The following is a 16,230-nucleotide window of genomic DNA, read 5'->3' on the forward strand; positions in this document are numbered from 1 at the left end:
TCCCGTCTGTATCTGCCTGTAGCTGGATTGTGCTTTACAGCTTTCACATTATAAACCTAAACTAAATGTTTGTCAAATATACAACTACTTATCTTCCTTTTCTCCATAATGAGTCTAATCAAGACCTCATACAAATCTCACAGAGCTCATAACTTTTCTGTGGGAATTTGACAGTCTTAGCAACTTTATGTAGTTTACATACAATCTGATTACTTTTTAGATCAATGAGATAAAAGAAATAAAAACGATTCAGTGAGAATTTTATTTCTGGCAGTGTTGAGAAGGCCTGGAAATGGCACTCAGACCTTCATGTTTTAATTTCATAATAAATACCTGGGAAGTTTCCTGGAAAGATCTTTGTAATTTTGTATGTCTTCACAAGTGAATTAAATGGTTTAAAATATTGATTTAACACATAAAATATAAGACATAGAAATTAGACACTTGAGGCAGAGCAGAGCAGCAGCTGAGTTGTGCTGATGCTGTGAGACGGGAACAGACAGAGGAGGAGAAACGCAGTGAGTGATCATAATAAAACAGCCCCTTAAAGAAAGAAATGCTTGCGAGTCAAAAGGTGACTTCGTTTAGACAAGGTTCAAAAACAAGGTTTTGTTCTCAAAAGTTGAAAACAGAGGAAAAGTCAGAGAGAGGTTAAAGTCCCACTGTGTCTGTATGACTCTGTTTTTTCAGTTTAGTCTCTTTTGTTAGTTTTAGATCATAGTTCTTCAGAAATTACTGTTTTGGTTTTTAAAATGCATGACTGGAATGATCTCAACACGTTTTTCTGATAAGCCTGAAAATTTTTTTCTGTTAGATAAAAACTTTTACAGTGTTTTACTGCTGTTGTCTGTTATTTAGCCTCTACTTTAACATCATCTTAAATTAGTTAATTTTTCCAAAATTTCAGTGACAAACATAATTAACACTTTTTGTTCCCTGTACGCTTCTGTCCCAGAGGACTCATTTCTTTTGTTGTTGTCTGAGATCCTAAACTAATATTACACATGGATCATTTGAGGATTTGTTTTGTTTCTTTTTATAACTTTGAATGACACCAGTTATGCAAATGTTTCCCTTTTTTTCCCCAGTATTCAGCAACTGTCTGCTGAGATCCTGATTTCTTAGAAGAAATGTCCCAATTTCTTCATCACAGACTGAAGCTGCTGATGTTTTCACCATCAGTGATTTCAACAATCACTCAAACAACAGCACTGATCATTGTAGGAGTGGCTGAGCATTCATACTAATATTACTCAGTTTGTTTATGAAGACTTACATGACACTGTTGATGCGGTATCTGGGCTCTTTTTAACGCAAGTAGCTTAAAAATTCACTGTTTTTATGACATTGATATTTGCTTGTTTGTCCTCTGGCTTGGATTTTCCAACGCCACAGCTCGTAAATACATTGCTGTCCTTCAGCCAACTCTGAAGTCTCTATGTTCATTAGCACAGATAAGAATCTGACTGGATCCAACCATGACATATTTGCCTCAGGCCTACTCATACTGCCTGCTGAGGGCTCATCATTATCAGAATTAAAAATATTTGTATATATACATAGTTAATTTAATTTAAAAAAAAAAACTTCAATCATTCAATTTGAATGATTCTTCTCTCACTTCAGTAATTTTTTGAACACTTTTTCACACATTCAAATGTCCTACAGAAGTCCTAATTCTAAGAAAAAATAATTTGCTTGACATCATTCGGTCAACCCGACCTGTCCGAAAAGGGCTCAAATGTTCACACTAAATTTTCCACAGCTATCTGTTGCCAAGCCTTCGAGTTTACCAGAGTTTCAGTTTCTGCAGTGCACTCACATTTTCTCAAGACCTTGAACAGCTAAACTATATTGCCTGGTGCTTCTACTGCTCTGTACAAAGACCCTCAATTCAAGGTGACAGAAGACCACGTTAGAGGAGCTTTTCTGCCAGTGGAGTACTGGGCTTCATGACAAGCCCCTGTTTTGGCCTGAAGCCTAGACACTCAATTCTGTTTCTCAAGGGCTGGTGTCCTCCAGGTTTTTGATCCTCCTTTTGATCCTTCTCCTTGATAGTTAATGTGCTGCACATGGTGCCAAGTAGATACAGACCAGGTGTGGCTTGTTAACTGTCAGGGAGGATCACACACCTGCAGGACTTAGGCCCTAGAGGATCTGAATTAAGTACCAAGAGGCTAGGGAGGCAGAAATGTTTTTCCCCTACAGATTGAGAGGGATATTTGATTTAACTTTTTTTTTTTCTGTTTTTGTTCAGACCAGTAGCCTGTTGTTTGCATGTCCATGTCATGTGCAGCTGCATGTAGAGGTATGAGTTACCTCAAGGTTTCTTCAGAGGACAAGCTGAACTATCAAATTCTTCCTAGAAAGACAGTGAGCTTTTCCTTTCAGTGCAAAAACAAGATTGATTCTTACTCCATGGAAGCAATAATGACCATCATACAGTGATCTACACTTGTTACTGTCATTGCTCTCCATCAGAGTGTCATGAGTGTGATGAGAATATGGTCTGGTGACTGTTTATGTTTATGCTTCTTTTAAGTCATTATGTTTAAATATATTGTTTAAAGTCAAAGAAACAATGAACACAGAGGAGTGCAGCTTGTTTGAAGGGTAAAGAACATCATCAAATTGTTTGTTTACATATTTTTCATTGTTTAAATGTTGTTGAATGGTTTCCTGGAGAAAGTTACAGGAGAAGTGTGTCTTCAAATCTTGCTTCTTGGGGCAGAGTACTGATATACCAGCTAGTTAATTGCAGTCACCTGGATCTCCCTGATTACTCGCTAATTAGAAAGAAAACCAGTCCTTAAGACTGAACATGCCAGCTTTAACCAGCCATGCAGGGGAACTGGCTTTGTCACTGGCTAACTCACATCTACCACACAACAAAAAAAGTGAACTTATAGCTGTGTGTGTGTTTGTGAGAGAGAGAAAGTTGTTGTTGTTGTTGTAAAGATTAATAACGGGGGAGGTTGTGTGTGTATGTTGGGGGGGGGGGGGGGGGGGGACTACTGGGTTAATATAATTCAGTAGCAACTGGATTACTGCACATTATCATAGCACATTTTGAGGAGCCAATGTGATTTTCTGCCGATTTCATTAAACATACATTAATTATGTATGCCTAATTTATTGGTCTACAATATCAACATGTTTATCTTTCAGTGATTACTGGTTAATTGGTGATTAGATAATAACTGTGCACAGTGACGCTGAGTGGTTTTTTTCTTTGCGTTTGCATTTGTTTGAAATCATCTTTGCTCGAGCAGACCTTTAAACATCCCACAATACCTGTAATGAACACACAGTCTCTTATTAATTAACAGAACACAGAAAATGGAATTAATTCTAAACAACACAAGGAGGGTAAAAATAGCAAATACTTGGTGTTCCTGTGTTTGAGTTTCAAGAGTGAGTTACAATGTATTTCACAATGCATTTCTACAAAATTTGCAGGGAATCAAACAGTTGCATTTTAGTTGTTTTTGAACACTTTCTCTTCATCATCAACATCAAAACTTGTAATTGTACTGACTGGAAAGCTCTAAAAGTTATTTCAGAATAACAGAACCATGCCTGGGAATTTGCACGACTCGAATTTTAGTCATCTTAAAAAAATTACACGGGACTTTATGTGAGACGAGGCAGGTCTCAGAGATTGTAGAGGGAAAAACACCATAACGGCACAGAGCAGAGGATGGGTTCTGAGTCAAGATTCATGAGAGGATGCATTTCCTCTCCAGAGGTGGTTGAAGGGAAAGTTCTTGATTCAGGAGCAGCATCGGATGAAATGATTACTTCTGGTAGTGACTGTGGTCGGTGGAAATGGAAGGACCTGGGTTGATCTGAGGATATAGGAACGATGTGTAACTGAAGACATTTTCTAAAATGATTTTACTCCTGTTGTTATGGACTTTGTAATGGCAACTTCAGACCTTGTTTCAACATCAGTTTCAGCTCAGAAATGGAATTGGATATCATCTGTACTCCACAAAGCAGGGCAACACTTGAATAAATTTAAGTTTCATGGAAAATTTAGTGAATGTGGAAATGAGCAGTCTTGCTGAAGAAAGAGGAGATAGACGTTTTTGTCTGGGTTGTGAATCTCAGTAAGTTCCGTCATCAGTGCGCAGGTTGTCCTTGGCAACCAGAGGGTGCATTGTCCTCCTTTTCTGACCCCCCCCCCACTCCCTACACCTGAAGACAAAGATTTTGAAAAATAGAAAAAAAAAAAGATAACTCTGCTAAGCGAGGAGGGGATTGTGTTTAATTCTTAATTTAGTGATCAATAAGATTCTGGTGCATGGGTCGCAGCTAAATTCAATGAGCGACTAAGCCACCTTGGGAACTTTTCCATGCAGATACAATTGCAATATGGATAAATTAAATATTTCATTGCAGATGAAAAAGATGAGCGGGTAGGGAGAGTGTACAGTTGCATCTCGTTTTGAGCTTATTCCATTTTGTGGATATTTGTTTTGCAGTGATTCACAGCTGTTGATAAACCCTCACTGTCTGTTAACGGTGAACAAACACGCATTGTTCTTTTGCAAAATGTAAAACCTTTGCTAAAACTGTACAACAAGCATTTGTTTTTGTTTTGTTTTTTTTAGGAATGTAAGTGTTAGTGGGCATTAAAATAAGGATGTTTCAAGACTACATTAGAGACTAATTTGGAGCAGAGTAGTGCAAAGTTAGTTGTAGAAGTTGACACCATTGTGCCTCTTTACACAGCTGGTAATCATTCACTCAAATGAAGTGAAAAGCCAATTAGTTGCTAGTAATGGAAACTTCGCTACTTCTGAAGGTTTTTTGCTAACATTCACGCTTCCAGAGCCAAACTATTCATGCTGGTTTGGTTCAAACTGAGCTTTTTTTTTTGCTCTACCCTTTCATTATGCCCTTCAGCAGTATGTAATTATAGATCATATAACAGAAAAAGTGAAATACAACACTTTAAAGCACCTCTCATGCACAGATTATAGCCCTTCAACCAAAAATAAATACACAAACTGAAAGTGCAAATCATTTACAGGTACACGCAGGTAGCCTTTTCATGCCATGAATTACTGTTTCAGCTCTTTGCCAAATTGTCGGTAATGACTGACAAATATGAATTTGTACTTCATTTTGAAATGATGGCACTTAAACAGTGACAGTTTGATGAGCAGACGATGCTTGTTTATCATCACAGAATTCGCTGCTTCGATGCTGCAAACACTGATGAACCACATAACACATCATGACCCCCACCAGGAGGAACACATGAAGGACAGCTTAGCATGTCTTTCATGTGTCGCAACTCTCACAGGAGGTATCACATTACTCCGCCTGCACCTAAAACAAGCAAGAGGTACAAAAGAAAAAGGTGTGTGTCTCTGTTAATGAGAGGTTTTAACTGTGGAGAGGAATTCCCTCGTGCGTGTGATCCTGGAAATGCAAATGACAGCATGAGTGCATATTCATAGATGGAAAATAGAGTCCTCATCTGTCGTGATAACACTGTAGGGTGCCTTCTGTGGATTTCTTTGAGCATCTCTACACTGAGTAGGAGGGATGTCTGGTTTGGAAGGTGGATTATGTGTGTTCTAAAGCTTGGGGAAAATTGTGAATATATAAATAATGATAAAGGCTTATTCTTAAATGTATGATTAGCATGTCTTGCTTGCAGTTCAGTTATCTTTATATAGAGAGCTGCACCTTTGTGAAACAGCTTCCCACCACGCCACATCGGCTCAGAGGATGACGTGCGCGTTGAGAGAAAATGAAAGAGAGGGAGAGAGTGGGTAAAAGTGCAGATAGACAGAGAGATTGTCACGAAAACACCAAGGGATGGCTGTACACAAAACCCTCAAAGTGGAAGTTGTGACTCTGGGATAGTGAGACTCGGGGTAAGTGTTCAGGTTTGGTGCTACAAAGGGCAGTATAGTGCTTACTTTGATTGAATCAATTGCTCTGTGTAAGTAGCTGCTGGTCCCAGCCTCCCCAGGGTGACAGAGAGGTCTGCAGAGAGTGAACCAATCCAGCCATCCATGGCAGGAGAACAGGGAGGATTAACAGAGCAATGCATCATAGCTGTAGCAAGCAGTGATGTGTAGCAGACTGTATTTATTGACTCATTGACTGTATTGATTGTCTCAATTGATGAAAAGTCCAGAGACAACAGACAGACGCACAGCGATTTATGCAAAACCAAAAAATAAAGAAAAGGTGTTGGGTCATGTTGTTATTTCATTGCATGATTAAAGGAGCATTTCACAGCAAAACCCTACTATTTTCATCACAAACATCTGATCAGTTAGTCCTGCTGATCACAAGTGTTTGGTAGTAAACCTCTGGTTACAGAACAGTTCCCTGGCAGACATCATCTCATTCCAGTTAAGTACATACAGTAATGGCTTAGTAATTTACCTAGGCATGTACGTAGTTTTTTCCGTGACAGCAAATTCTCTCTGACATTGACACTGTTCCAGCAGCAGCGGTTTATTTAACACGCCATTAATCTCTTAACGACAGAAGACCGCGTTGCAGCAGATGTTTGTGAACAAACCTCTGCTCGGTCCTAAGCTGCTGTTGTTCACCCTCACTACTGCTTTTTAAAAGAGGAGGGTCATGAGGCAAACAGCTGAACACTGTAAGAGTTCACTGATATTTTGGTAACGTGAAATACGCTTTCGTCAAGATGCACAGCGAACCCGTGGTTTTTGTAGTACATGGATTCATTTTGTCAAATTATGCCAAAACCACTGATACTGCAGCACATCTGAGTGCACGGTCATCAGTATGCTAATGTTCAACTATGCAGTGAAACAATCCAATTATTGAATGATGGCCACTGTACATCAGCTCCCTTATTGAATATGTGTGCAATTAATGAGTGCAGAGCAACCAGAACACTGAAACTGAGTAAATTAACACTTTGGTAAACTTAGACTGACAAAAAAAGGATTGTCTCCACTGAGAATATGGACAACTGAAAAGACGAGCACGCTGAAGGATTATTGGACTATATGTCTATCATTTGTCTCTTTTCTGTCTCTTCTAAAGCAGCAGGACAGTGTTGAAAGAAATAATACAGAGCACTTCATGGCCTTAGCCATTGAAATAGAATATCTTTTTGTACTGAATGCTGGTGAGTGGGTGTGAGGGCAAGAAACTGCAGGAAAGTAAAGGGAGAAGAAACAGGCAGAGTTTACCCTTAGGGCTCATGAGGTAAGGACACTTAACTCATCGCATGCATTGCCATAGTCAACATGATTTTTATATCAGGTCTATGCTTTAAAAACAAAAGGAATAAATCGTCTTCTTTTCACAAATATAAATATATTTTTATGTTTAGTATATACAATAATGATTTGCCATCATCAACAACATTAGTATTGAAGGGAGAGAAAAAGCATGTCAGTAAACTCTTGCTAATGGATACAGACACTGCAAAGACAGCCATGACTGATTGGCGTGCTCAAGCACTCTCTGAAGACGAAGCGAGACAATAGTAGTTTCAGTGAGAAGGCTGGTGGTGTGGCTGCGCCGTGCCATCCCGCAGTCTACTAGTCCTGAGAGCTACGAGATTCACTGTCTTCCTCCAGCTCCCATTCAAAATTCTGGCCGGTCATTTGGTAGAACATCATGTTAAAGGGTTTGTAGAACTTGTGCAGCCGCCGAATCACATCCGCGTCAATTTTAGGGTGAGTTCTCCCTTTAGACTTGCCGAGGCATCTGGGAGTGCTGCTGTCCTCTGGCTTCTTCAGACACGGAAATCCTTTAGTTTTATTGAAGTAAAAGTGTTTGTCTGTGACAATCCGCTTCAGTCCCAAGAAGTCCTGCACTTTGGCCATCTCACCTGCAGGATCCACAATGAGCCTCTCCCCGCTGACAAAGTGCATCTGGGAGAGGGGGAAATACTGCATCCAGCTCTCCAAATGGAGTGCATATATTCCTATACGCAACGCACTCCATGAGGCGTCTATGAGACCCAGCGTCCGGTTCTTAAAAGCCAGAACCTCAAAGGTGGGAATCTCAGGTTTCTTGGACAAAGTCTGTGTGTAGTCTGAAATGGCTCTAGTGACAGGATTACGCACCACAATAATAAGCTTGATGTCCCTGGCCATGGAGTGGATGCGCTTTGGGGCATGGTTAGTCACAAAGTAGCTGGGTGTCTTCTCCATGGTGATCTGCCCCTCCAGCGTTGAAGGCATCAGGTCCCTGGGAACACAAACAGCAGAAAAAAAAAAGCAGCTTAGCACAGTATTATCCTGAGCACCTCTTGCGGTGCAAGTGAAATACCCAAGGACACAGTGCAAGCAAATTTGGTACATTTATTAAGCAGTACATTATTTGAAATTACAAGTGAAAATAACTGTTATTATCACTGGACATTATGTTGTGAGGAGAAACATACAGCTAATTACATCCATGGAGTAATATGCAAGAGATAAAAGAAAGAAGATGAAACGGCAGGCAAGCAAGTATGCTCATTGCTTAATTGACTCCATCTGTGTTACTCCAGGAGCTGTTTTGGAACTTTAATAATGAGTTCACTGCATATCATTAATACTGGGGTGCCTGGGGTATTGTTTTGTCATACATTTATTATGCATGCTAGGCTCACACTCTGTGCAGGCAGTCTTATTTCTAATGCACATGCACTTCCCCTGCAATGGGTGCAGGCAGCTCTTTTCTTCTCCCTTCTGTACTACATTTAAGGTTAGGGGCTGTTCAGTGAAGGCAGCAGTGATTAATTATCAGATTCAAGTTGATAATTTGTAGTACAATAGAAATGTCCCCAACTTGAGAAATGTATCTCGGGGATAACGGGAAGCCATTTGCCATTGCCACAAATATTCAACTCGGTCTCTGAGAATGAGTTGTAGGATATGACAGTGCAGAGGCAAGTACATCATAGGCACATAAGCAAGTCTCGTTTCTACAGTTTCTATTTTTGTATCAATAATAAAGCATAGCATTTGCCTCGAGCAAATCCTTATCAAATGTTTACACTGATGTTCATTCCAATCTGTGCTGTTTTCTTTGTTTGTAGGCTATGAGATTCAGTGCTAAATTGGTACATTAAATCCTCTGTGAGACACGCCGTTTATTTAACTACTAACAAATACGAGCTCCTGAGCTCCGCAATATAATGTAAAGAGAAGCAGAATCTGAACATGCAGTTTGTTTTTCCTTCCAAATTAAGTAATGTTTCCTTGGAAATTAAGGTATGAAACAGACAACAAGAATCCAGATCATTACATCCAGAGACTGACAGAGTTAGTTTCAGAAAATTCTCCATAATTCTTGGATAAAAGCCATTTTCCTCTCCCGGCAATATTTTTTCCATTAGGCTGCCCTGCCCCACAAACCTACAGTTGTAACGATATAGTCACATCAATCATTTGCATCTTGGACATATTCTAAATTAACTGTTCTCCAGCAAAGAATCCAATTTACTCTGCAAAACATAAGAGCTGTTATGCACATATCGACCACCCTCACACACACATGCACCCATGGATACTGGGCTGAAAGTCTCACAAGTGGCCTGGTAATTGCATCTCAGTAACAGTATTGCCTTCCTGATGGGTAATTTCCCTCCGGATTATGTTTGTCTCTTGACAGTATAGAACTGTGGTTACTTCGGGGCCTGTAATGGGATATTTAACGTATCTACAGATAGCATGGTAACTAGAAAGAGTATTAGTTTTCATTATATTCCATCACTTTCCACACTTTCTCCCTTATAGTAATGAATGGCTAAAGATTTCTGTAACCTTTCAAGGACTTCAGCTCTGTCTGCCACTGAAGTCCAAAGTACAGTAGGTGGTCTAAGGGTGCAGCATCACCATGTGTGGAAATAAAAAATACCCAAATATACCACAGCGAATCACCTTGAAACAACCGATGTCCTACTGTATGGACATGAGCTGCAGCATCTCACTGGTAATGTGCTGTGCATCTTTGGAGCATGTCCAATTGACAGGACAGATGTACAATGTTCAAGGTTACCTTTTTCAAGGCGGGCGCATAACAAGCTGTTGTCCTCATCGGGCTCCACGCTAATCATCATACATTTAATTATAAAACAATGGAAACTGCACACACTTTGCTATTGTGGTTTTGATTGAAAATCAGTCATGGATCATGTACATCTAAAATGTCTGACGGCCAGGCAGGTTAAAAAAAAAAAAAAAAAAAAAAAAAAATCAAAATGCTGATAAACAAGCAAATTTCTCCGTGCATGGCAAATGACTCCTCTGGCCTTGCAGTCTAGTGGAACTGGAGTAAACAAGTTAACTCTTGCTTTTGTTTTTTTTCTCCGCATCAGCTGCTCAGCTCAACACAGGTCATTCAGGTGGGTAGGTAAATAAAATCCATAGCGCTAAAGAGGCCCAGCAAACCATCTGCTGTTTACTACCCTCAGACCGAGAACATACCACATAACGTTTACTTTGTTGCATTTCCACACATGTCCAAACCTTTATTTACACATCAAAAAGAAGTGTGAAGATGCAGGTGCTTTGTACTTGTAGTAACTTTTTAATGATCTCTACCCGGAGGTGCATGCTGCTGTTTGCCTGAGGGAGCATAGTTGCATTTAGAGATATGTTAGATAATGCGTTAGTATTAATAGCAACTCGTGCAGAATGTGACTGTGATACTTTACTGCATAGAAAATAGTTCCTTTGAAAACATCTGAATGAATTCTCATTACTGTTCTACAATATGTAAACAGCCAGATCCATTAAATGCAGCTAAAACATTTATCCAAGCCAGACAAATGTGTAATAACACAGAAAAATCAACCTTTAAAACTACATTTCACCAGTCGTATCGAGGCCGTGTACTATAACTTAGGAAGGAAATCCATTTCACACCCACTCCACACAAAATTCAGATCCTGAGCATGCCCTGTCGTCTCTAAAGGTTGATTCGTCATTCAGAACGTGCAGTATACCAAATCACGGCAAATTTTTGTGTTTGTTAAGACAGAAACCAATCTTTGCAGATAATCATAAGTCTTCATGGCTAAACGCCCACCACAAAAATACTCTGGAACATACCCAAGCATTTAACTCAATGTTTCATTATGCTCTGTCAAACTAGTGCATGGGGAATATTTTGAGGCATGATGAGGTGAGGGATCACACTAATTTACATTCCCAGATACTAATAGGTCCAAGCTGTTTCTGAAGGAATAGTTTCTCCAGAGAAGCTTAGTTGTTTCTAATAAACTCTGGCAGAGAAATAAAAGCTCCCCCAGTCTCTCATTTGGATTGATCACGGCTCGGCTGCAGAGTATCAATCCGCCAAGCCTCCTCCATGTCATGTCAAATACAATCAATTATTCTAAAGGAGTCCACTCATAATAAGCTCCTGAATCCTTGGAGAGCGCATTTTGGAGACGATGCGAGAGATGTGGGCAGACTGCTGCGATCCTCTAAATAGTTCCTAAAAAATAATGTGATGATGTTGAGGTGGGAATTAATGAAATGTCTCGTTTTTTTGTGTTCTGTCAGAGTTTACTCAGAAAGTGATGCTTCTGTCACGGAGGCGCTAGAATCTTTGCTCTTTGTGGAAGAAACATGTTTTATTTCAGTTTAATAAAGGAGATGTTGGAAGATGAATCAATCAGCAATTTTATGGTAACAATTTCTCGAGATAAGTTGTTTGACATGATATTTCAAAATGCATTTTCTCAGTAAACCAGAACCTTGACTTTCAGTGCAGGCACACAGTAAAAAAAAAAAAAAAAAGAAAAGAAAAGAAAACAAATGGTAATTGTATTGCTGTGTTACTCTGACAGCAAATATCAATTGAGTCAGTCAGGACATTTGAAGTGAGAGATACTGTGGTCAGTTTGCAATGAATAATCCCATTACTGCACCCTGAGTGACATGTCTGTGATTACAGCAGCACAAAGAACAAAGACTGGTTTACTGAGAAGTGGAGAAAATTAAAAAAAAAAAAAAAAAAAAAAAAAAAAAAGAAAGAAAAAACATCGGTCAAATGAGTCATTCTTCACTCTGCTTTCAACAAGTGGATGCTTACATGCATGGCACACACAAAAACAAGCCCACAGGCCAGAGCAAAGGGTCTTGGTGGGTCTGTTTTGGAGTGGGAGGCATTGTTTTGTCACGGTTAAGGTGCAACTTTTAGGAGGAAAACAAATACAGAGTACGCTGCTATTCGCAGTGATCAGATCAGGCTCAAGTAATGGTGGAGAGTTTGGTTTGTTTTTGTTTTTCTCCAACTCAATCTGACCTTTTCACCTGAGTGTAGTGAAAGGATCCTTTAGGTGGGCTTGCCTTGGAGCTATCCACTGGATCTAGTTACGTAATATACATAGACCTATAGTAGGTTAAATAGTTTTGTTTTTTATGTGAGTATTTTCTTCTGCTAGTGTCAGGCAAGTTAGTCAGTCAGAAAAAGGGAAAAACTGACATTGTGCCGCTCTACACAGTTGCAAAAACCATTGTGACTATGACTTTAATATTTTCTCATATGATCTTGAATGAGCATGAAGCAGCAGCATGTTTCATTATATCTTCCTGATGCATTTCTGCCTTCACAAACTTTAATTCAGATGCTGGATGTTTAATGAAGCCCTGCTGGAAATTCAACTACAAAAGCCACCTCGCCCTGACACTCCTCACTCACACCTATTACTTCTCCGAATCCTTTTATCCAGTGACTTTCTTTCATATTCTTCACACATTTTTTTCCCAAATCAGTCAATCCATTTCTTCGATTTTACAGTTCCAACTGAACTATTTATCAAGTATCTCTTTCTTTGTCCATTTCCAAAGCCAAACAAGTCCTCTAAACTACATGACAAACTACTCTTAGTTTCCAGTTTATTAGGTACACCTATAGCTAAAACTAATACAACAGTACTGCCATCCTGTCCTACAGTTTGCCCTCCATGAGTGACGTAATCCTATGCGCACACAAAATTTCCTGCCAAATTTAGGACACTTTTGTTTTTTCTCACGTCTCTTGGCTTTTTGGTGTGGCTCAGTTGGACAAAGATGATGCCATGTACTGTGCACAACAAGTCCTCCCACCTGAAAGACTATATAGGTCCTTTGTTCTTACCCTTGGATACAACCCAGAGGAACATATGGTTAGCTCAGGGTAACAATAATAAACACACGTTTGAGGTTGTTGAACGGTCACGGTTTAGGCACAAAAGCAACTGGAGTTTCAGAAAAGATCTTAGCAATGATTACAGAGTCCATCTTCTCACCTACACAAACTCACCTTTATATATCTCGCTAATTAAACATTGGGAGTCTGGTGTTGGGATATGAGCCAAATTATTCTGTCATAAAGTCATTAATCACCATTATTATTGTTAGTGTCTCCTGAGGTCAGTTAGTTTTAGTGACAAGCAAACCATGTCTGTTGAACGGCAAGAAGAATAAAATGGTGAGACTAATTAAAACACAGCACAGCCTCCCCACTCCAAATAAGCCCATTATACTTGTATTGCTGCAGGACTGTGGGCTTTGACAGAATAGTTGAGGACAGAAATGACAGCTGGTCCTGATCAAAACCTTATTCCCCGCTCTATTCCGGAGATCCCCTAAAGACTGTCCCCCTTCCAACAGTGGGCAAGCCAGGTACTTCTCTCCCCACATCACCAGACTGCAGTGCTGAGATCTGAAGCTGTGTTCAGATGCCCTTTGGACATAAAACATCATGAAATAAACTGTGGTGACGATAGAAACTGTGTGGATGTTTGGAATGCTGCAGCACTAGTCCATAACAGTGCATATGAGCCTGAAAGTTAGTCTATTTTTAACTGTATTAAAAGTCCGTGGAGAGAATGGAAGCAATCTTATCTCAAATCAAAGACTCAAAGGATATTGCTGTTTTCAACTTCAGTGTCTAACATTGCAGACTATAAAAAGGCACAGATTTCTCCTCAAAAAACCTAAATATACAGTACAGACTAAACCTAAAATAATATTCTTACATAATGGCTCATCTGTGTTCTAATAAAACAACAGCAGTCTGACACTCCCCTGAAAGATGATTTTCTTCTTTTATTGTTATCTGCTTGTTTGTTTATTTGCCTTTGGATGAGCTGATGAGAGCACTTCAGGCTACACTCATTCAATTTGATCACAATTGCCCTCAATATTCTGTTATTGATGTTGCCACTACAAAAACAAGCAGTCGTGATGTGCTGGTCCCAGCAGAAACAGCAAGCACACCCGTAGAAAAACAAGAGCTCGCCACTTTCACCGAACACAAGCACAAAAGTGTTACCTGAAGCACAACTTACTAACTACATAATGTTTAATGTGCTATGTCGGTTCATAGAATATCAAATCAGTTTAAAAATATAAAGAATTATACCTTCTTCTGTATCAAGCAACTAAGAGTTTTTCATCCATCTCTGCATCTTCTGTAATTGGAAGTCACACCTGAATACATCAGAGTCAAAGGGTAAAATCTACATCCTGGAAATGTTGCAGATCCAGCTCAGTTAAGCAGAACCAATTAATATGACAGTTTGAACATGATAGATTTCCTTGCCTGAGAAAAATGTCTGGTATTTCAGAGACCAAGCATTTTACTGAAGCTGACCACAGATAAAACCCTGCACCTGTCTGATCGCAGCATATGACGCAACATTTTGCACCAATTCTCCTTTATTGCTCATTTAAGCTCATATATTACATGATATATTCATGAGATTTGTAAAGCATACTTGTATATAGGTTCATCTGAGGTAACTGAAGTCCTACAGCGTGTGTAAATTTATAAAGAGTAATTTTCAAAATGGGAGCATTCCTGGCATTTGGCATTTTTAATTTCCATTTACACGCCATGCGCCACGCCTGCAGTGATACAACATCTGAAGAGACTGAAGGGCATCAATTATTGTGTGGGTAAACAAGTGGCTACAGAAGATTTAAACTGCTACTGACACCTGAACGCGATCCTCTCCAAGAAATTACCTATCACAGCCACCTCTTGCTCCATTTTTCTCCAATTCATTATGGAGCTGTAGGTCAGTGTGACACCACAAAGGAGGAGGCTGCACAAACTCAGACCATCTTCTCAGCGAGACATGATGCATATACCCAGTAATACAGACAGAACTACATTCTGAAAATCACCTGAAATTCAGCAGCTTTCTCCTTTTAGAGAAATTTAGGATAACTCCCAAAATGTCAGGATGAATTTCAGGGAAACGTTACGACAGGCAAAGTTCTTACTATCGCCATTTCTCATATTGCAGAAATTGATGTGTGCCACAAAAAGCTGTTGGGAAATGCCAGCGCTGGTCTTTGTAAGTTCAAAGAACAGTAATGCAACCACTGGTTTTTACATATTTTATCAGCTTTCAGATATCAACGGGAGGTTAGACTTTGAGTTGACTATTAACTTGTCATTGGTTTTACTTTTTTTTTCCTCAAATCTATTTGTTAGGCTACCAACATTATAGTAGATATATATTATATAATACTTTAACTTAGAGTTGCAAACATTTAGATTTTAATCAAAAGTTCAACACAAGGAGATTTAACACATTTGACAAGTTAAATTTGATAGTTAAAAGAGAAAAGAATAGTTTTACTGCATTTGCTCTCTATCACAGACAAGAGCTTGCCCTCTCTCCAGTTTCAAGCTCAGCGAGTATTTCACAGGGATAAATGGTGCAGGAGTCTCGTGCTTTGTCAGGAATTAAAAAGAGCAGGAAAATGAAGACGACAACGATACACTTTATCCATAGCCATAAAATATTTATATGATGATCAGAAGAAAAGGGTTAGCTAGCGCAGCTAACCTGCCAAACCATAACTTCTAACTAATATGGAATACATTATGGTTCAAGAGTCTTCATCTGTCTTCAGTTTTATGTTTGAATTCCTCACTGGACTAATCACGGTGGTTAAATTTCCAATCTCAACAATCTCGACGAGTCCTGCTTCTTACATGTAACTCTCTTTATTACTGAGCCGGTGAAGACGAGGTCAGGTCTTGATCATCTGTACCAGCTTCTGTGAAGTGCTGGTCTGGCAAAAAAAAACTTGAAAGATTTAGGGTGTGTGTGTTATCTCGTTGTTATGCATCCATTAAGATCATTAACACTATAGGCCTTTATCTACAGTGTCCCTTAGTGCTCCACTCCATAAAATTTTTTTCTGTCTAAACACAGCCATCGAGGTTGATTTAATGAAGAACAGCAGTGGACTAATAACTGAATAAAAAAGT

General features: G+C 39.3%; 1 protein-coding gene across 1 annotated transcript in view; it reads right to left on the reverse strand.

Annotated features, from left to right (window-relative positions):
* Positions 1-7,413: 7,413 nt before the first annotated feature.
* The window catches only part of hs3st4 (heparan sulfate (glucosamine) 3-O-sulfotransferase 4), a 69,742-nt gene continuing 60,925 nt past the window's right edge, over positions 7,414-16,230 (reverse strand). Inside the window, exon 2 of the mRNA XM_041062840.1 lies at positions 7,414-8,208. Within this exon, the coding sequence (XP_040918774.1) occupies positions 7,554-8,208 (655 nt within the window). The 3' untranslated portion in view covers positions 7,414-7,553. The remainder of the gene's footprint in view (positions 8,209-16,230) is intronic.

This window comes from Toxotes jaculatrix, chromosome 18 (assembly GCF_017976425.1).
Source record: "Toxotes jaculatrix isolate fToxJac2 chromosome 18, fToxJac2.pri, whole genome shotgun sequence".
Lineage (NCBI taxonomy): Eukaryota > Metazoa > Chordata > Actinopteri > Toxotidae > Toxotes > Toxotes jaculatrix.